The 22,484-nt window shown below is 44.1% G+C and overlaps 1 protein-coding gene across 1 annotated transcript; it reads right to left on the reverse strand.

Annotated features, from left to right (window-relative positions):
* Positions 1-1,555: 1,555 nt before the first annotated feature.
* LOC139392996 (uncharacterized) lies at positions 1,556-12,944 on the reverse strand. Its single transcript, XM_071141308.1, has 5 exons — positions 12,181-12,944; positions 4,826-5,017; positions 4,375-4,531; positions 3,597-3,779; positions 1,556-3,451 (listed from the first exon to the last, which is right to left on the reverse strand). The coding sequence occupies exons 1-5, from the start codon at positions 12,461-12,463 to the stop codon at positions 3,175-3,177; spliced, it is 1,092 nt and encodes a 363-aa protein (XP_070997409.1). The 5' UTR covers positions 12,464-12,944; the 3' UTR covers positions 1,556-3,174.
* Positions 12,945-22,484: the final 9,540 nt, after the last annotated feature.

The following is a 22,484-nucleotide window of genomic DNA, read 5'->3' on the forward strand; positions in this document are numbered from 1 at the left end:
GGATGATCAGACTCGGGGTGATGGCCCACACCAGGCCGTAGACGGCCAGCTGGTACTCCCACTTCCCCAGATGCAGGTAGAGGACGGGTTGGTCTGCAGCATGGTAACGCTCCACACACATGCAGGCCAAGAGGATGGGGCAGTCCACCAGGTTGAGGATGGTGATGGCCTCGCCTGGAGAAAAGAGGGGCCCTGGGTGGCTGATGAAGTTGGTGTAGATGGGTATGGGCTTCAGGAGCAGATAAAGCAGGTCCAGAAGAGCCAGGTTCAGACCCCGAATCAACTAGCACCACACAATCACAGTAGTCATCTAGAACCTGAGACTCACAGTACACCATTTAGTAATCTATAGCCTACTACAGAGCCATGAACGACAGGCATATCAATCTGGCAAAGGTAAAAGCATAGAAATAGAATCTATTTAGAATCTATTTAGAATCTATTTCTATGGATAAAACAAGCACATAGCATGATCGTCATAAGTAAAACCTTCAAAACCTTCAGTGCTAGAAAAAAGTTAGTACCAAACTAAGTGCCAGGTGATGCAGAGCGACTGGGACGGTAGACAGACAGACAGACCTTAGATGCAGACAGAACCTTCCCTCCCTTCAGCTGCAGCCACAGCAGAGCAGCGTTTGGCTAGAAGACCAGTCAACATGTTGACAACCTCAACCTCCATCCTCAACCGCCATCCTCAACCCTCCATCCTCAAACCTCCATCCTCAATCTCCATCCTCAATCCTCCATCCTCAACCTCCATCCTCAATCCTCAACCATCGTCAACCCTCCATCCTCAACCGCCATCCTCAAACCTCCATCCTCAACCCTCCATCCTCACCCGCCATCCTCAACCCGCCATCCTCAACCATCCTCAACCATCCTCAACCTACATCCTCAACCTCCATCCTCAACCGCCATCCTCAACCCTCCATCCTCAAACCTCCATCCTCAACCCTCCATCCTCAACCGCCATCCTCAACCTCCATCCTCAATCCTCAACCATGGTCAACCCTCCATCCTCAACCGCCATCCTCAAACCTCCATCCTCAACCCTCCATCCTCAACCGCCATCCTCAAACCTCCATCCTTATGTTCTGTGAGGTCCTTCCGAATACTTTCCAGTCCACGTGGACATTCCTCTTCGGTTGTAGTTGAGACAGCTGGAGTAGCAGAAGAGCTGAGGATAGTTTGACAGGACGAGAACGCCCCTTCCCCCCCACCTATTGATGGATATAACTACTGTTCACATTTCACCCATCATTATACAGGAGGGGTCCACATTTGGTCTAACACTACACAGCTGATTCATGGAATCAATTCCTCATCAAGCTTTGATGATTTGAATCAGCTGTGCGTAGTGCTAGGGCAAAAAACTAAAGGTGCACACTTTGGGGTCCGCAGGACAGAGTGAAACGCTGGTTCAGAGCATGTCAGCGTTTTCTATGGGACTGATCTGCTGCTGAAGAGTGCAGAAATGACAGTTGATGGATAAGGCACATTGCTATGGAAATAATGGTCAGGTGGAGGAGACACAAAATACTCCCAGAACACTACATTCAACTAAACAAAAATATCTTTAATCAGTTTTTAGGTAGAAACCATTTTTCATACAAACATATTGCGGGAATAGTCAGTGCAAGGTTCTTGCAATTGCTATTGCCAGCCCGTCAGTAAAATCCATAAAGTGCAGGTTAGTTGGTGTGACTGTTCCAAGTCTCCTACCACCGTAGAAAAACACACGACAAAGACCTCAACAACAGGTAAGGAGCTCTCCAAAGTTTTAGTCCAAAGCTTTAGAACAAATAGGGGAAAATAATGGGTGAACTTTGCTGAAAGGCCTTCTCATATCATGAAATGTCCTGAACAGTCATTCTGATTCCCATGTAAAATAGTCTTTTGAGTGACAGAAATATCCCCCATTATATTATTTTGGGATATAAATGCTAAAAATGTTGGAAAATTACTTTTTATTTCATGGCTAACTACCAGGAAGTGATACACAAAGCAACTCAAACAACATTGAAATTGCATCAATGATATACATATTTGATTTATCCATCTCCCGTTTGACAGGTTTCTGGTGCTGCGGTTCATAGTAGCATTGACTGATGTGTTGACCTGACAACTGAGAGTTTTGAACGACCTGTCCCCCCTTTAGTTCCACGCTGGCTGAAGACCTAGCTAGCCAGTGACTAGCTAACACCAGTAGAGTAGCTATCTAGCTATATAAACCACGCCCCTATGCAAACACGCTTTCTCCGATGCTGGTTACAAGGCAGTACTTATTTAAATTAGGTAAGAGAATATCATGTTACCATTGGTGTATTAAAATGAGAGAGTTAGGGTGATGTCACCCTATCCCCTTAATAATCCCGCCTCCTGAATCCAAGAATCCAAACTTTATCAATGTAGACGAAACAGTCATTTTTCATACTTTGGCCATCATACTTTCATCCAAATATCATCCAATTTCATGAAAAACATGAATTTGCATATTCATAACCTTTAAGAATAATATATTATACACCCATACATGGTATTGGGGATGATTTCTGTATCCACCTTCCTCAGCTAAGTCCATTTCTTCTTTGGTCGGTGGCGACTTGGGGACCACCGCCAAACAACATCTCACAGTCTTCAGTCAGTGACATCAACAAGTGGATGTGTCCTGATAGGCACGGTCTGAAGGGGACTTTGACCAATCAGAAGACTAATAGGAAGAAAGCTCTTGTGAAAATGGAGGACACCACAAAATTAACAAAAGCCTTGACAGGAGACACAGAGAGAATGGTAGAGATAGAAAAACCTCCTCTGCCGTGTAGAGATACACTAGAAACAGCAGAAAGGGCTTCCTCAGTGAGAGAAGAGGCTGGAAAAGATCCTCTGGTCTCTCTGTCAGTCCATACCATACAGTATATACAGTAACACGTGTCCCATCCAGCCATCCTTGCAGTAGTAGAAGCATCTCGCTGACAGGGGTCTGAGGGCTGTTCTCAAATGGCAAATAACACCTTATTCCTTTTCCTTATTACTTTTGACCAAAACTTGTATAAGGTTAGCTGCATGGGGCTCTGCTCAAACGTAGCGCACTTATTAGGGAATAGTGTGTTATTTGATCCTTCCTCATTGACACTTGACCTCCATAGAGGGAGAGAGCGAGTGGACAGTGACAGTTCAATGGGGCTGCATTTGCCATGGAACTCGCTGGGGGGTGGAGTTGTGGATAGGATACTGCGGGGTAGGATATGGGGGCATGTGGTGTGGCTGTGAGGGAGCACATCCGGAGTTGGAGGCAGAGTTGGAGGGAATGTTGTGGGGGTAGACAGGGGCAGTTGGGGCAGTTGGGGCAGTGGGGGTGGGGACTCTCTGGAGCACCACGTGGGGGTAGATGATCTGACTCTCCGCCCGGAACAGACCAGGAAGCGGGGCCTTCAGTAGGCTCTCCTGACTCCTAGAGAGAGAGAAGGAGAGAGAGACCTTAGAATGAGTGGAAACAAACCAATATATTTGGTGTCTATAAAAGGTGCATACTGTAGCAGGTTTCAATTGATATTTACAACACGTTTAGGTTCATACAGTAGATCTCAGGTTCTCACCGCTGGTATCCACAGTTGTCGAAGCCGGCCATGCCCCCCAGGTAGACAGGGCTTTCTGCAGCCAGCCGGAGGTCCGGCCGCTGTGACAGGTGGAAGATCTTAGGAGGGGGGAACGTGCCCCAGTCCCCCTCCTCTCTCTCCAGCCAGCACTCACTACGCCGAGAAGACCGCGTGTCTCTACGCCTGGAGAGAGGTGGTTATCATCATCTCTATCAATATCACCCCTGTCTCCTCTTTCCGGTAAAGGTTCGGAGTGTGTGTGTGTGTGTGTGTGTGTGTGTGTGTGTGTGTGATATTAATGTGTTTTCTAATATACGAAATATGCCACATATTGTTGTTGTGGGGGGAGGTCAGAGGGAGGTGCTCATGGACACCTACATGGAGCAGACATTTGCTGCCAAGTTGCTGAAATACCAGACCCTCGTGTCACGCCTGAACAGCCTTGGTTATCAGTGCAAACTTATAGTGCTGATATTTGGGAGTCTCGGCCAGGTTGACGGTATGTGCTTTCCGGTTGCAGGCCTGCATCGCACAAAGGCAAAGCGTCTTACGAGGTACTGCTCTGTGTCAGTGGTCATGGGCAGCCTTATTGTTTGGATAAGAAGGTGCTTTCTGTATCCACAAGTGTCGATATATCCATGACCTATGAAATGTTTGAATCCTTCTCGACTGTAATGTGATATGTGATTTGTGGATTCAAATAAAGCATTTCAAATGTGTGCGTGTGTGTGCTTGCTTGCTTGCGCCTATGAATGAGTGTGGGTGTGTTTGTGTCTACCTGCTCCTGCCGTCCCTCCTGGTGGCCCTGTCCTTCCCAGTGCGTTCCTGCAGGCAGCAGATGATGAAGGAGAGAGACATTGCCAGGATGACGATGCCACTGACCACTGAGGCCAACACGGCCACGCGCAGACCCCGGTCCTCTGGCCTCGATATGGCTGAGGGGAAGGCAGGTCAAAGGCAAGTCAATTCAGTCCAGTACTGAGTCTCTGACAAATTACTTTCACCTATCATGTCGCTTCGGATATATTTTTTAAGATCTGTGATCACTGCAGGGGTACATAGGAGCAAGGAGTATGGAGCTAGGAAAAGAGGGTAAGAGAAATGTGTAGCAGCTTAGGAGAAGGGAGCTAGTGAAGGAGGGTATGAGCTAGGTGAAATGGGCACAGAATAGGAGAAGAGGCTGGGAGCTAAAGGGCTAGCGAGGGATTGGACCAGCTGTGTTGTCTCACCCTCACAGACTGGCAGGAAGTTGCTCCACTGGGGTTTGCCTGCCCAGACGCTGCAGGAGATCTTATCACTGCCCACAAGCTGGTAGCCCTCCCTGCACCAGAAGGCCAGCACTGTACCCACCGATACCCCAGTCCCATGCTCCACATAGAATGACCCGCGCCTCGGGGGAAGCACGGACACACACAACAGACCTGGCGAGAGCGTGAGATAGAGAGTGAATATGAGAATTACAAAAGCAGAACAAGAGGAAGGGTTTAGAATATTTTGATTTTCATTTATTACTGATGTTTATATCTATCATAAGGTATACACTCTCAAAAGGTGTTCAATCTAAAGCTCTCAGAGCAAATTTTACACAGTTTAATTGGCTGTTTATAGAAAGAGGGCAGAGAGAGAGAAAGAGATTGAGGAAAATAGATGTTTCAAGGAGAGGGGGGGTTGAGGTAATTCTCTGTAAATACACAATAGAACTCAGAGAGTTTTCTTTAATGGAAGCTCCTCTAACATCAGATATGTACAGTGCGGTGTCCCTCAGGGCAGTTGCCTTGGGCCATTACTCTTCTCTATTTTTACAAATGATTTGACACTGGTCTTACACAAAGCTAGAATGACTATGTATGCGGATGATTCCACATTCTACATGTCAGCACCCAAAGCCAGTGATCTCACTGAAAATTTAAATAAGGTGTTACAGTCTGTGTCAGAATGGGTAATTAATAATAAACCGGTCTTAAATACATCTAAAACTAAAAATGTTGTATTTGGTTCAATGCATTCTCTCTTGTTCAGGCTCTGGTATTGTCCCATCTTGATTACTGTCCGGTAATATGGTCAAGTGCAGCACAGAAAGACCTAGCAAAGCTACAGCTGGCTCAAAACAGAGCAACAAAAAACAACAGCTCATTATGAACTGCGAAATGACACACAGACGAACACACACAGGCACACTATCACACTCCAACACAAACAATCTATACACACAATATTCTTTAATTGTATTGTTTGTATATCAATGTATTTGACATTTGTGAGACTGTTCTTGTATATCAGTAACCAGGTTTCCATCCAGACTTTTTATGCAAGTAAAGTACGTAGGATAAGAAATGTCACGACAGGCCTGATGGAAACAGCAAACTTGTCGGTAAACTTTCCAAATGTCGACAAAAGAAAATACGCTAGACAAGGTGGGATCTTTTTGTGTCGGTACAATTAATTATGCAAGAAATGGCGGTGGAAACGCCTTTATGCACAAATACGGATATAATAACCATCATATCGAAGTAAACCTGGAGTCACGCGATGATATGTTGTGTGGTCCTCCCACTATGACTCGGGGAAGCATGCAGTTTATTAGGCTACAGATGAAATAAGTTATGATGAACTTCACAGGGTGGTGAAAGTGCACGGTGATTAGCATGATGCTAATGGAGACACGATCATAGATGTGTTAGCTGCCATTTGACAAATACAAATAATCTCGCTCTTCCATCCATAATAATCTCATCATGTAGCAGGCTATACCTGCACTGTATCTGCAAGCTGTTGGCTTGCCAGTCCCCTTTCCTTTTGTCTACTAAGCTGTCATATCAGCTTACCCCACTAGGGACTTTTATATCATTGTTAGTAACCAATATCTACTGTTTGTTATGTATTTCTGTGATTATTTAGTCAGTTAGTAAATAAATCATTAATCCAATGTGTATATTGCTGATTCATCATTTATGCTAGGGTTCGTGCAGATGACCAAGAATTGATTGACTGCTATTGATATAAAAGATCTTCAGATCTTTAAGAGTGGATTCGGAGGTAGCCGCTCTATATAAACTAATGCTTCCGCGGTGCCTCAGACTCCTAATGAGTTAGTTATTGCCTGATTAATTGAATCAAATAATGAAACGTTAGGTAATCGATTGGAAAATAGCAGGTCATCTCATAACCATACTAGAGACACAACATCATGTTTTATGTTTTTTTTTGTGGACCCCAGGAAAAATAGTTGCTGTTTCGACAAAAGCGAATGGGGATCCGAATGAACCAATAAACCAATAAACAATCGATCCAGCAGAGAGCAGTACTGATGCTGAGTTGTAATGTTATTTCTGTGTCGTGAGGTTATTAGTGGTCTAAGACCCTGAAAGCACGCAGGCTGCTGTCTGCTGATTAGACATGACAGATGGGAGGATTTTTTGTTCTGCAGCGGTGCAGAGAGAGAGGGGGGCTAAGAGAGAGAGAGAGAGAGAGAGAGAGAGAGAGCTAGCTAGCCACGAGGGGATGAAGGATGTTGATACTACTGCACTAGGGCTTTACTCTCTCTCTTCTCCCAAACACACACACACACACACACACACACACACACACACACACACACACACACACACACACACACACACACACACACACACACACACACACACACACACACACACACTGGATTGGATAAAAGCCAAGACAGGCACACATACAAACATGTGAATAACAATATGACAGACACGCGTGCAGAGGGTCCACGGCAGTTCATTTTCCCTACTGAGTCCAGCATAGGATTGAATCTGCATCACCATGCAGCATCTGCTTGCATATATTCATGCCCTGATACACAGAAATACACACACACACACACGCACATACATACACACACAAACACACACACGCACGCACGCACGCACACACACACACACACACACACACACACACACACACACACACACACACACACACACACGCACATACACACCAGCCAAGCTAAGACCTGAGTCATCATAGAGTTTAATCAGGAATGCAGCCCCTAAGCCATATGCCTCCCCTCCCAACACACACACACACACACACTCACACGTGACAGACCAGTATTGAACCCGAGTTGTCTGCACAACTCAAGATTGTGTTAGCCAACTGAGCTAAAGTCTATATTAGTGGACCTACAGATCAATGTGTATTGGGATGTTCCCTGCACAGCTCAGAAAATACCCCTTCCACTCTAATATCTTGTGGAGTGGACTTTGAACTGCCATTAGAGTACTATTTCTATTGTCGTGTTCGACTGCTGGGTTTGGCTGCTGGGTGAATGTTGGGTCTGTCTCATTCTGATCAGCTTATCTCCAGTGGGCCGCCATTCACAGGGCTTAGCTGGCATGGCAATACCGTGGGCTGCCAGCAGCCAACCTGGCAACCTGACTCTCACAACATAACAACCGCCCCTTTCTTCTCTATTCTTGATGTTCCCTATCTCCCTCTCCGCCTCAGGGTCCTGACAGATAGGCGCTCAGAATAGTGCCTGATTAAATAAAGATTAGGGCCACCATTAAAGATTCATCCACACACAAAAACACTCATATACACACGCACGCACGCACGCGCACACACACACACACACACACACACACACACACACACACACACACACACACACACACACACACACACACACACACACACACACACACACACTCACTCTTCGCTTAGAGCTGCTTCACTACTGACCATAGTGTGTTGCCCTGCAGCAAGGCAGAGAAGGCTGCTGGGCCACCTGGCATATTACACATCCCAGAGGCCACAACAACCTCTGTAATCTAGATATTACCACTTCTCTAACATAGCATCATCCCTCCATCTAAATTAGGGTTGAAAACTTGAGGTAACTTTCCCCAAATTCCCAGGTTTTCCAGAAAGCCCCGTCGGAAGATTCCCTAAACAGAGGGGAATAAGCAGTAAATCCGGAATCCTTCAAACAGGATTTCTGGATTTTGGGGAAAGTTAACGGGATTTCCAGCATAAAAAAAGAACTATACTATACTATGGTATAAATACTATAGTATTTATTTGAGTGTTTTTTTGCAGACTGTAGTATACTGTCGTTTTTACTGTAGTGTTTTTGCAGACTGTAGTATACTGTCGTTTTTACTGTAGTGTTTTTGCAGACTGTAGTATACTGTCGTTTTTACTGTAGTGTTTTTGCAGACTGTAGTATACTGTCGTTTTTACTGTAGTGTTTTTGCAGACATTACTGTAGTGTTTTTCCATGCTGCTTCGGCAAAAGCGAATGGGGATCCCAATGAACCAATGAACCAATAAACTAGTGAACCAGCAGAGAGCAGTACTTATACTGAGTTGTAATGTTATTTCTGTGTTGTGATGTTTGTTTCGTGGATAATACTGCAGCATTTACTGTAGTATCCTATAGAATACTACAACATAGTAAGTATTGCACATGATCGAGGGATACTACAGTGCAAGTACTGTACTATTCCATAGTAAACTGTCATGTTTTTTCATGTGGGTTAGCAACCCTGAAGCTGAGTAACCCCTATTGACCTAATACATGAAGCGGTGGAGGCTAAACCACCTGATTAGCCTGGTGTTCTACTGTCTTCTGTTTCAGACAGTTTGCTAAACAAACTGCCCTCTTATGTTTGTATTCTCTCTTTCCTTTTCTCACCCCCTCTATCTATCCTATTTCTCTCTCTGTCTGTCAGGGATACCTCTCTGTAGTAAACCTTCCAACTCCCACACTGACCGACGTCATAGGCTGACTGTGCTCTCTCTCTCTCTCTCTCTCTCTCTTCTCTCTCTCTCTCTCTCTCTCTCTCTCGCTCTCTCATCCATCTCATCCCTCTCTCCATCAGAGGGTGAGGTTGCAGCAGTCTATTCCTGTGGTCTCTCTCCGTTACTCTCTGACACGGCCAATGACCGAATCCCCTTAAACACTCCACGTAGCGTGAGAGGGGTGAGGTAGGGATAGAGGAATGACAGGGATGAGTGGAAACAAGGTGCTGCCCTCCCTCACTGTAGAACTCTCTATTTCTCTGAATCCTTGCTGAGTTCTAGATGAGCGCCCTGGATGTGTGTTTCTCACTGGTTCTCAATCCTGGTCCTGGGGACCCAAAGGCATGCACATTTTTGTTTTTTTGCATTACTAGCACTAGAAAGCTGATTCAAATGATCAACTCATCAAAAGGCTTTGATGATTTGAATCAGGTGTGTAGTGCTAGGGCCAAAAAACAACCCTTTGGGTCCCATGGGCCAGGATTGAGAGCGAATGGTGTGTCTCATTCTCACTCTCTCTCTGTTTTTAAGAACGAATGGCTGATGAGAAGAGAGTTGGTGTTCCCTCTAACCTTTCCCTCTAATAATAACCGACGATAACTTTATCTCGAGAACTATGTTTGTCTTCTCGCTCCCTTCCTCACTCCACCTATCCCCTCTCTCTCTCTGTTAAGGGCTGGACCTGTGCCTTGTGAGGCTGGACGTATTGGTTAAACATAGCTCGGGTCTTCTGACCATGCGGTGACTGGTAATAAGAGGACTGTTTGTGTGCCAGCAGAGGCTGCTAGACTGACTGACAGCAGCTAGACCTCCCCAGTTAGAATGTCTGCATTGTTTCAGCTGTGGAACATGGATCTGAGAGTCAGTTCCATTAACTCTCAGTCCATTATCCCTCTGAGCTGAATTACACTCTAATGTACAGTATTTTGAAACAAGATCGTTTCGAGAGCTGTAATTTGTATTTTCAAAATACTTTTCTAGAAGAAACATTTAAGTGGTTTACAATTTTGTAGCCCCTTTTCACCCTGTCAGTGGTGGGAAAAGTACACAATTGTCGTACTTAAGTAAAAGTACAGATACCTTCATAGAAATTGACTCAGGTAAAAGTGAAACGTGAAAGTGTTCTCTTGATAAGTGAGTGACTATTTTCCTGTCCTGCTAAGCATTAAAAAATGTAACAAGTACTTTTGGGTGTCAGGGAAAATGTATGGAGTAAAAAGTACATTCTTTTCTTTAGGAATGTAGTGAAGTAAAAGTAAAAGTAATCAAAAATATAAATAGTAAAGTACAGATACCCCCAAAAACTAAAAGTATTTGTACTTAAGTACTTTACACCACTGCACCCTGCATTGGTATCAGAAGTCTGATGGCACTATGGTGTGATAAGAGTGTCTGCAAAATAAACTAAATATAAATGTCATGTAAAAAATGAATAATTGCATAGCATGCTGAGTATTATTCTAATGAGCTCCGTCCCAAAACAAGGCCAATACTGCTTTGCAGTTCATTTTGGTATGTTCATATACTGTACATTTACATTTTGGTCATTTAGCAGATATGACTTACAGTCAGTGTATTCAACTAAGGAAGATAAACAAGAACATATCACAGTCATAGCAAGTCAAACGTTTCTGTAACTATTACTGAGAATGTTCCTGCTGTTCGGCCTGGCATTTTTGTATCCCATTCCTGTGCCACAACTGCACTATACACACTCTCCCCTGCTAGCAAAACAACTAATGGAATGGAAAAGGGAGATAAAGTAGGGAGATAAAACTACAAATATATCACTACCATTGACCCCCTAATGGCAATACAAATATGCTATTTACAGAGTGTGGCTGGTAGGGACCAGGGCAGTCTAGTCACAGGGGAGCTGCTCATGATTCTGCCCAGAAAGAGAATTCTGAGGCATAGAGAAGAGAGGGCTGAGGGGAAGTGTGCTGTTGACCAGCGGGATCTAATATTAAATATGTATTCCCACGGGGAGAGTGAAAGAGAGAGAGAGAGAGAGAGAGAGAGAGAGAGAGAGAGAGAGAGAGAAAGAGAGAAAGCTGCTGTTATGAAACCAACTGTGTGTTTTTTAAACCTTTAAGGAGATTTACATCGTTGTGGTTAGTGTGTGTCCATTTCTGTCTGTGTGTATGCACGTGTTTATGCCATGCACGTGTGGGTGGTGGTGGGACTGTGTATTAGTGTGTGAGCACTAGTGTGTGTGTGTGTGAGAGGGAGAGAGAGAGAGAAAGAGAGGGGAGAGAGAGAGAGGGAGAGAGAGAGACATAGAGAGAGAAAGAGAGCGAGAGAGAGAGAAAGGCAGAGAGAGAGAGAGAGAGAGAGAGAGAGAGAGAGAGGAGAGAGAGGGCATGGGATGCCCCACTAACTGCTAACTCATGCACACAGCAGCACCATAGTGGCATCTTGCTAATTTCTCTTTAGGCAGTGCAGCTGAACAGTGGACATAATGAGACATCACAACCACAGCACCTGAAGCCACGAACCCCCCCCCCCCCCCCCCCCCAGGCTCTGATTAGGAAGTTCTGAGTCTGAACTGCTTCACTTTGGATTCTAATAACGTTTAGACAAGTCAATAACACCTGCACACTACTCAAGCTCTCATATGATGACTGATACTGCCATTCTGTGTACAGATGGGGAAACCGTGAGACATGAACATGCGGACAAACAAGCAATAACATAGGCCCACTTGCACCTGCAAGCATAAAGTAGTACACACCACAAACACAACACAAGTTTGTTTGCGGTATTAGTTTGTAGCAGTATCAGACATCAGTCCAGGAGAACTCGGACTCACCTGTGTGGTTACTGGTAACTGCCTGTGACTCGAACTCTGTTGGGGACTCAGTCTGTAGCTTAGGCTGTGTCTGTGGTTCTGTCTGTGTCTGTGCCACAGTCTGTGCCTTTGTCTGAAGCTCTGGCTGTGTCCATACTCCAGTCTGTGTCTCTGTAGCAATGGGAGGATCAGAGGGGGTCTCTTGGAGGAGGGGGCTGACCGACGAGCATGCAGCCAGGGTCAGTGCACACGCTAGGGGCCACATCGGGGCCCACCCACCCGGGGGCCTACCTCCTCTAGACATGGGGACAGGCAGGAGAGGAAGATACCAAGACGTCCTCAGTAGCAGTAGATGTCCTTTCTCCGTCACTCTCTCATGGCCAGATGACACTCACAGCTGGTCCCTTACTGCCCCACCACTCAAGGTGCCCCAGCAAAAGCTGCAGAAACACAGTTGTTCTTCAAATCACTTCCTCTCGCAGTGTCCTGTCCTCTTCCCAGTCCTAGTCTCGTCTCTTCACTCCCTGAGTGGAGACAAAGAGGTCTGTGTGTGGCCCATGTCGCTGGTGCTCTGTGGATCGTAGCCGCTCTGTAATCTGCCTGTCCCTGCAATCTCTGCACAATGCCTTTTTCTCTCTACTCTCTCCCTCTTTACTCCCTGTCTCTGTCCCTTCTCTCTCTCTCTCTGCCTTCCTCTCTGCTTTCCTTCTCTCTCTGCTCCCTGTGATCCCCTGTTCTGACGGCAGCTCTTACGTAACCCGCTGTAGAGCGGTAATTCATGCACTCTTAAATCCTGATATTCCTGGTCGCTGCTCCCCCTCCCTCTCTCTCTCTTCCCCCCTATCCTCCCACCCTCCCTCTTCCCCCCTATCCTCCCACCCTCCCTCTCTTCATCCCAGGGCTGAGTGTGTGAGAGAGAGAGAGAGAGAGAGAGAGAGAGAGAGAGAGAGAGAGAGAGAGAGAGAGAGAGAGAGAGAGAGAGAGAGAGAGAGAGAGAGAGAGAGAGAGAGAGAGAGAGAGAGAGAGAGAGAGAGAGAGAAAGAGAGAGAAAGAGAGAGAGAGAGAGAGAGAGAGAGAGAGAGAGAGAGAGAGAGAGATCATGTTTCACAGGTAAGTGGATCTGTGCGGGAAAAAATAACAGTTTGCAGTATTGAGAAAACTGCATAAGCAGCCAACAGCATCGGCCAGCATCACCTCTGGGACAAAGCATAGAACAGGAGCGCAGCAGTATGCTCAGTACATCGAGCATACTCGATAAACATAAAAATAAGAATTTGTTCTTAACTGACTTGCCTAGTTAAATAAAGTTTCAATAAAAATCTCTAACAGAAACTAGAAGCTGTGAATGGCTCGTTTCTCCTGCAGTACTCTCTGATCACTAACGGGCTGGACTGGCACAAAAAGTATATTTTAGATCACAGCCTCTATTATTCAACAGTCATCAGCATGGCTTCCTGTCTTGTCCAGGCTGCAATCTCTGACCTGATTCACCTGGCACTTTAACAACCACGGTGAAAAACATTCACAAATATCACCGGTCAAGTGTGTATGTTAAATTTAATGGTGTTGTTGGGCTCAGTGAAATGATCATGTCTTTAGATAAACGTGCAGGGGTCTTGTTGGGGTCACTGATCGTGACTTAAATAAATGTGCAGGGGTCTTGTTGGGGTCACTGATCGTGACTTAAATAAATGTGCAGGGGTCTTGTTGGGGTCACTGATCGTGACTTTAAAAAAAGGTGCAGGGGTCTTGTTGGGGTCACTGATCGTGACTTTAAAAAAAGGTGCAGGGGTCTTGTTGGGGTCACTGATCGTGACTTTAAAAAAAGGTGCAGGAGTCTTGTTGGGGTCACTGATCGTGACTTTAAAAAAAGGTGCAGGGGTCTTGTTGGGGTCACTGAACCTATCATGACTAGATAAACATAGACTGAAGCCATCTGAAACGGCCGACAAACTCCTAGCTCGAATCATGTTCTGCTTTACGTAGGATTCAAATGAAGTTGACAACATAACACAACAACAAAAACAACAACAACAAACACGAAGCAGCGTCTTCGTCACAATCCCCAGATGAATCGTCTTCACGGAGACAGAGATGATAAGATACACGGTTCAGTAACACAACAACACAGAGGCAACGCATCGTTCTTCACAGCCCCTCTGTGTCTCTGGTGGATATGTGTCACACTTCAGTGCAAGGGTACAGAGTGCATAAGAGCACAGATGAGTACAGAACTGAGGAGCACAGCAGCACGCAGCTAAAGCCACTAACAGGATGTGCTCTGCAGGAGATAACTGAGGAGCAGGTCACTCAGGGCAGATGAGCTTTGCACCTACAGGTCAAGGGCAATCACAGCCACACCGTAAATGCATTGTGAACGGCGGGAGAGAGTTACACAGAGAGAGATGGAGAGAGTGATGCACACGTAGACTGTTCATAGACTACCACCACATCACATTTGACCAGATCTTATCAACATGGTCGGCTGTTACAGTCGTTTCTCTGAGAGCGATAATAACCGTAGAGATGTTTTACTGCTGTACAGTTACAGTAACCTAACTAAGCTAGCAGGGCCATGTGAAAGGCTGTAAAGAGCTATAACAGGAAGGCAGCAGGCAGCAGCTTTAGAGGGGGGGATTTAAGACCTCCTGGGGCTGAAAGGCTACAGTATATACAACAGTGGATCTGATTCTCAGGCTCATGCCTGCTGTGCTGTGGTTCTGCCAACCTTGGCCCTGTCCCATCCCCTCATGTGAACTTGTGGTTGTAGCAAGCGCTCCAGCAGGTATATTTCACTAGTCACCCCCAAAGCCTACTCCTCTTTAGCCACCTTTCCTTCCAGTTCTCTGCTGCCAATGACTGGAACGAATTGCAAAAATCACTGACGCTGGAGTCTTATATCTCCCTCACTAACTTTAAGCATCAGCTGTCAGAGCAGTTTACCGATCATCGCACCTGTACACAGCCCATCTATAAATAGCCCACCCAACTACCTCATCCCCATATTGTTATTTCTTTTTTTGCTCCTTTGCACCCCAGTATCTCTACAAATACATTCCTCTTCTGCACATCTATCACTCTAGTGTTTAATTGCTAAATTGTAATTATTTTTCCACTATGGCCTATTTATCGCCATACCTCCCTAATCATACTACATTTGCACAGACTGTACATAGATTTTTCTATTGTGTTATTGACTGTACTTTTGTTTATTCCATGTGTAACTCTGTGTTGTTTGTGTCACACTGCTTTGCTTTATCTTGGTCAGGTCGCAGTTGTAAAAGAGAACTTGTTCTCAACTGGCCTACCTGGTTAAATAAAGGTGAAATAAAAACCAAATAAAAAATGCTTTACCATGATACTCCCTCTATAGTACTAGCTTATGGTGTCTTTGCACTGAGATATGATATGATATGACTGATATGGAACAATGTACTCCAGAGTACTCTGCTTGACTGGATACTGGAGAATACTGTGATATAGGCCTACTGGGCAGTGTAGCACTAGAGAGTATTTTGATGAATTGGGTGCACCATCTATAGAATTAGAAGTAATTCTATCTGGTTACTAATTCTACAGTCTTCAGTCACTGAGTCTTCACGTGTGCTAGGCGACTATAGCCTCTCACGCACATAGCTGATGAACCAGAATACCAGACACAGTGCAATTTACAGATGTCGGATCTTAAATGGATCACTCTTTCGTTGATGAGAATTTTCCTGCACCGCAGGAAATGCAGATGAGCTTTGTGTTTTACATAAATTTGCTGAAAACCAAAACTAACACACGGTTATTTTAACAGTATTGCACTTTTCATGAAGCCTACTTTTGGCCAGCTAATAGCCCAACCACCGATCAAGCAACAATGTGGGCTAAACGTAAAAATCCTGTTTCTGCAGGATTATTTTGTTGAGACAATATAGGTCAAATTAAGATCCTACATCTGTACCTCACTACAGGACCATACGTATGGCTCTGTACCAGACTAACCACACACCCACCTTTGACACAGTCTCAGTGAGCTGGGAGCTCTATGGTACTAATGAGTCTGTTAACCTGACTCTTACCCCTGGGTTTTACCCCGACACAGAACCAACCAGTCCCAGACCTAATGTGATGATCGGTCCCAAGCCAGTCAATCCAACCCACCTGTTCTTAGTGTTACTTGTCCATACTAGAAGGCAATGATCTCCTGATCCGCACCACAACAACAAGAAAAGAAAACACACGCATGCAAACACACACACATATAAACACACACATTGTTCAGCAACATTGACTAAGTTGATCCCTGTTACGATGTAAAGAGGGTTAGGAGGAATTAGGCAACGTTGATTGGGTTATACAACACCTGGCCTAGTATCCTCTCTGCAGACACACACGCACGCACACAAGCACATTTACATACACACATATGCATGAAGGAACACACATTGACACACACACACACACATTAGACACACACACATTATATCAGTCAAGACAGATCAAGGGCCAGTGGATCTATACAGGCTAACTCATAGATATCAATGTAGACAGCTGTAGTATCACTTCCAGTAACCATGTAATGTTGTGGTAGTCTATGAACAGTCTATGTTTGCATCTCTCTCTCTCTCTCTCTCTCTCTCTCTCTCTCTCTCTCTCTCTCTCTCTCTCTCTCTCTCTCTCTCTCAATTCAATTCATTTCAATTCAAGGGGCTTTATTGGCATGGGAAACATGTGTTAACATTGCCAAAGCAAGTGAGGTAGATAATATACAAAAGTGAAATAAACAATAAAAATTAACAGTAAACATTACACATACAGAAGTTTCAAATATACAGTGTTGTAACAATGTACAAATGGTTAAAGTACACAGGGGAAAATAAATAAGCATAAATATGTATTTACAATGGTGTTTGTTCTTCACTGGTTGCCCTTTTCTTGTGGCAACAGGTCACAAATCTTGCTGCTGTGATGGCACACTGTGGAATTTCAACCAGTAGATATGGGAGTTTATCAAAATTGGATTTGTTTTCGAATTCTTTGTGGATCTGTGTTATCTGAGGGAAATATGTCTCTCTAATGTGAGTATACATTGGGCAGGAGGTTAGGAAGTGCAGCTCAGTTTCCACCTCATTTTGTGGGCAGTGAGCACATAGCCTGTCTTCTCTTGAGAGCCATGTCTGCCTACGGCGGCCTTTCTCAATAGCAAGGCTATGCTCACTAAGTCTGTACATAGTCAAAGCTTTCCTTAAGTTTGGGTCAGTCACAGTGGTCAGGTATTCTGCCATTGTGTACTCTCTGTTTAGGGCCAAATAGCATTCTAGTTTGCTCTGTTTTTTTGTTAATTCTTTCCAATGTGTCAAGTAATTATATTTTTATTTTCTCATGATTTGGTTGGGTCTAATTGTGCTGCTGTTTTTTGGCTCTGTAGGGTGTGTTTGTGTTTGTGAACAGAGCCCCAAGACCAGCTTGCTTAGGGGACTCTTCTCCAGGTTCATCTCTCTGTAGGTGATGGCTTTGTTATGGAAGGTTTGGGAATCGTTTCCTTTAAGGTGGTGATAGAATTTAACAGCTCTTTTCTGGATTCTGATAATTAGTGGGTATCGGCCTAATTCTGCTCTTCATGTATTATTTAGTGTTCTACGTTATACACGGAGGATATTTTAGCAGAATTCTGCAAGCAGAGTCTCGATTTGGTGTTTGTCCCGTTTTGTGAAGTCTTGGTTGGTGAGCGGACCCCAGACCTCACAACCGTAAAGGGCAACGAGCTCTATGACTGATTCAAGTATTTTTAGCCAGATCCTAATTGGTATGTTGAAATTTATGTTCCTTTTGATGGCATAGAATGCCCTTCTTGCCTTGTCTCTCAGATTTTTCACAGCTTTGTGGAAGTTACCTGTGGCGCTGATGTTTAGGCCAAGGTATGTATAGTTTTTTGTGTGCTCTAGGGCAACAGTGTCTAAATGGAATTTGTATTTGTGGTCCTGGTGACTGGACCTTTTTTGGAACACCATTATTTTGGTCTTACTGAGATTTACTGTCAGGGCCCAGGTCTGACAGAATCTGTGCATAAGATCTAGGTGCAGCTGTAGGCCCTCCTTGGTTGGTGACAGAAGCACCAGATCATCAGCAAACAGCAGACATTTGACTTCGGATTCTGGTAGGGTGAGGCCGCGTGCTGCAGACTTTTCTAGTGCCGCGCCAATTCGTTGATATATATGTTGAAAAGGGTGGGCTTAAGCTGCATCCCTGTCTCACCCCACGACCCTGTGTGAAGAAATTTGTGTGTTTTTTGCCAATTTTAACAGCACACTTGTTGTTTGTGTACATGGATTTTAAAATGTCATATGTTTTACCCCAACACCACTTTCCATCAGTTTGTATAGCAGACCCTCATGCCAAATTGAGTCGAAGGCATTTTTTAAATCAACAAAGCATGAAAAGACTTTGCCTTTGTTTTGGTTTGTTTGGTTGTCAATTCGGGTGTGCAGGGTGAATACATGGTCTGTTGTACGGTAATTTGGTAAAAAGCCAATTTGACATTTGCTCAGTACATTGTTTTCATTGAGGAAATGTACGAGTCTGCTGTTAATGATAATGCAGAGGATTTTCGCAAGGTTACTGTTGACGCATATTCCACGGTAGTTATTGGGGTCAAATTTTTCTCCACTTTTGTGGATTGGGGTGATCAGTCCTTGGTTCCAAATATTGGGGAAGATGCCAGAGCTAAGGATGATGTTAAAGAGTTTTAGTATAGCCAATTGGAATTTGTTGTCTGTATATTTGATCATTTCATTGAGGATACCATCAACACCACAGGCCTTTTTGGGTTGGAGGGTTTTTATTTTGTCCTGTAACTCATTCAATGTAATCGGAGAATCCAGTGGGTTCTGGTAGTCTTTAATAGTTGATTCTAAGATCTGTATTTGATCATGTATATGTTTTTGCTCTTTATTCATTGTTATAGAGCCAAAAAGATTGGTGAAGTGGTTTACCCATACATCTCCATTTTGGATAGATAATTCTTTGTGTTGTTGTTTGTTTAGTGTTTTCCAACTTTCCCAGAAGTGGTTAGAGTCTATGGATTCTTCAATTACATTGAGCTGATTTATGACATGCTGTTCCTTCTTTTTCCGTAGTGTATTTCTGTATTCTTTTAGTGATTCACCATAGTGAAGGCGTAGACTCAGGTTTTCCGGGTCTCTATGTTTTTGGTCGGACAGGTTTCTCAATTTCTTTCTTAGATTTTTGTATTCTTCATCAAACCATTTGTCATTATTGTTCATTTTCTTCGATTTTCTATTTGAGATTTTTAGATTTGATAAGGAAGCTGAGAGGTCAAATATATTGTTAAGATTTTCTACTGCCAAGTTTACACCTTCACTATTACAGTGGAACGTTTTACCCAGGAAATTGTCTAAAAAGGATTGAATTTGTTGTTGCCTAATTATTTTTTGGTAGGTTTCCAAACTGCATTCCTTCCATCTATAGCATTTCTTAATGTAACTCAGTTCCTTTGGCTTTGATGCCTCATGATTGAGTATTGCACTGTTTAAGTAGACTGTGATTTTGCTGTAGTCTGATAGGGGTGTCAGTGGGCTGACTGTGAACGCTCTGAGAGACTCTGGGTTGAGGTCAGTGATAAAGTAGTCTACAGTACTACTGCCAAGAGATGAGCTATAGGTGTACCTACCATAGGAGTCCCCTCGAAGCCTACCATTGACTATGTACTTACCCAGCGTGTGACAGAGCTGCAGGAGTTGTGACCCATTTTTGTTGGTTATGTTGTCATAGTTGTGCCTAGGGGGGCATATGTGGGAGGGAATGCTGTCACCTCCAGGCAGGTGTTTGTCCCCCTGTGTGCTGAGGGTGTCAGGTTCTTGTCCGGTTCTGGCATTTAGGTCGCCACAGACTAGTACATGTCCCTAGGCCTGGAAATGATTGATTTCCCCCTCCAGGATGGAGAAGCTGTCTTCATTAAAATATTGGGATTCTAGTGGGGGGATATAGGTAGCACACAGGAGGACATTTTTCTCTGTTAGGATAATATCCTTTTGAATTTCTAGCCAAATGTAGAATGTTCCTGTTTTGATTAATTTAATGGAGTGAGTTAGGTCTGCTCTATACCAAATTAACATACCCCCTGAGTCCCTTCCCTGTTTCACACCTGGTAGTTTGGTGGATGGGACTACCAGCTCTCTGTAACCTAGAGGGCAACCAGTGGGTCTGTCTCCTCTCTCTCTCTCTCTCTCTCTCTCACTCTCTCTCTCTCACTCACTCCTTCAATCTCTCTCTTTCAATCTCCCACTCTCGACATGCAATGTACAGGTATATACAGCCAAAGCAAAATACTTTCAGATTCAAGTCATCAGGAATCCTCTCTCTGTCACACAAAGGTGTTTCTGTTTGCTGTTTGGTAGGATTCTGCTGATTATGAGTTAGAAGTGTGTCATGTGACATTAGTTAGCCGGTCAGCAAAGTTTAAAATATACTTATTTATGTAGCTTTCATGTTAAACCCTTAAATGACCATGACATAGCCTATATTTAGCTATTTTATAGCTTTTTAAACAGCCAGGCCACGCCCTGACCGTGGTTCTTTTTTATGCCTCTATTTTGGTTCGGTCGGGGCGTGAGTTGTGGTGGGCATTCTATTTTGTTTTTTCTATGTTTTCTTTGTGTTTGGCCTGGTATGGTTCCCAATCAGAGGCAGCTGTCTTTCGTTGTCTCTGATTGAGAACCACACTTAGGTAGCCTGTTCCCACCTGGTGTTTGTGGGTAGTTGTTTCCTGTTTTGTGTTGTGTCACCTTTCAGGACTGTTTTGATTTTCGTTGTTTCACTTTGTTATTTTGTATTTCGTGTTCAGTTATATTAAATTAACACGGACACTTACCACGCTGCGTTTTGGTCCGATCTTTCCTGTTCATCAGATGAAGAAGATCGTGACACAGGCTATTCAGTTGTATGATGACGAAACATGTGACAACTAACATTGACATATTCACACATTCACAGAACCGAGGAAAGCTTTGTCTGAATAAATAAGGCAAGATAGATGTGTAAAGAGCGTGGATCTCTTCAATTCCACAGCCCTCCACTCAAATAGGGGATTTAGCACTTACTGTACAGACAAATACCACCTGAGGGCAGGCTCGGGCTGCACTTCACTCTGACTGGTGAGGTATCCGTCCTTGGTACCAAGGACGCGCTGTGTATGGATCAAAACTGGCATGGAACAAAACTGGTGCACATGGAACAACGAGCTATTACATTCAATAATCTGTTAATACCAGCACTTTCATTTATAAAGCACTCAAAACGATTATTTTTTCTTTACAAATCAAACCAAATTGAATTGAATACAGACTGTACATGTGGGTAGGGGTAAAAGTGACTAGGCATTCAGGACAGATAATAAACAGAGTATCAGCAGTGTATGGGAACGTGTTTATGTGTTAGCATTGGTGGCGTCAATATGCATGTGTGTGTGTGTGTGTGTGTGTTTTGTGTGTATGAGCGTGTGTAGTGTGTTGGAGTGTCAATGTAGTATGTGTGAGTGTGTGGGTAGAGTCTAGTGAGTGTGCATAGAGCCAGGGCAAGAGAGTCCGTGCAAAACAACCAAGATAAATGAATAATAAAGGGAGTCAGTGTAAATTGTCCGTGTAGCAAATGTTAGGGTTACCAATGGTACATGACTGTAATATTATTACACATTGGACGCACTAAAACATCATCAGACCTACCTCTCTTCTGCACACCATGCTGCAAACTCATGACAAGTCATTACTAAAAACTGATTGGCTTAGAGACCAGTGAGGCAGGGTGAAGGATGAGGTTGAGGAAATTAGCATACTGGAGGGTCATAAATGTGACATGTTATGAAAAGTCTTGGTCCTGAGAACCTCTTTATATAGACATTTGTTTTGCACTCACGGTAGCCGCCTGGTCTATCTCAAACATCAGCATTTTACAACATTTTATTTAGCCTTTATTTGAGCAGGGAGTCCCACTGAGATCAAGGTCTCTTTTGCAAGGGGGCTCTGCATAAGATACCTTATCTGGTATTCAGATAAGAATAGGTAGACAGTATTGAAAAAGAAGTCAGGAACCTATTTGTTGCACTTTTGGATCTCCTAGCTGAACTCAGAGGTGGGGGTTGCCTGCAGGTCAAGTACTGAGGTGAGGTTGTACAAAGAGCAGTTATTAAGACGGAGGACTGTGCCCTGCAGACTGCAGTACATCGCCACCAGAGCCAAACAAGCAGAACCTGCGAGGACCAACCAACTGCAAATAGAAACTCCAGTTTTCACTCCAGAAGGAGACATTTAAAGGGATTTTTC

Source organism: Oncorhynchus clarkii, chromosome 33, assembly GCF_045791955.1.
Source record: "Oncorhynchus clarkii lewisi isolate Uvic-CL-2024 chromosome 33, UVic_Ocla_1.0, whole genome shotgun sequence".
In the NCBI taxonomy this organism is placed as follows: Eukaryota; Metazoa; Chordata; class Actinopteri; order Salmoniformes; family Salmonidae; genus Oncorhynchus; species Oncorhynchus clarkii.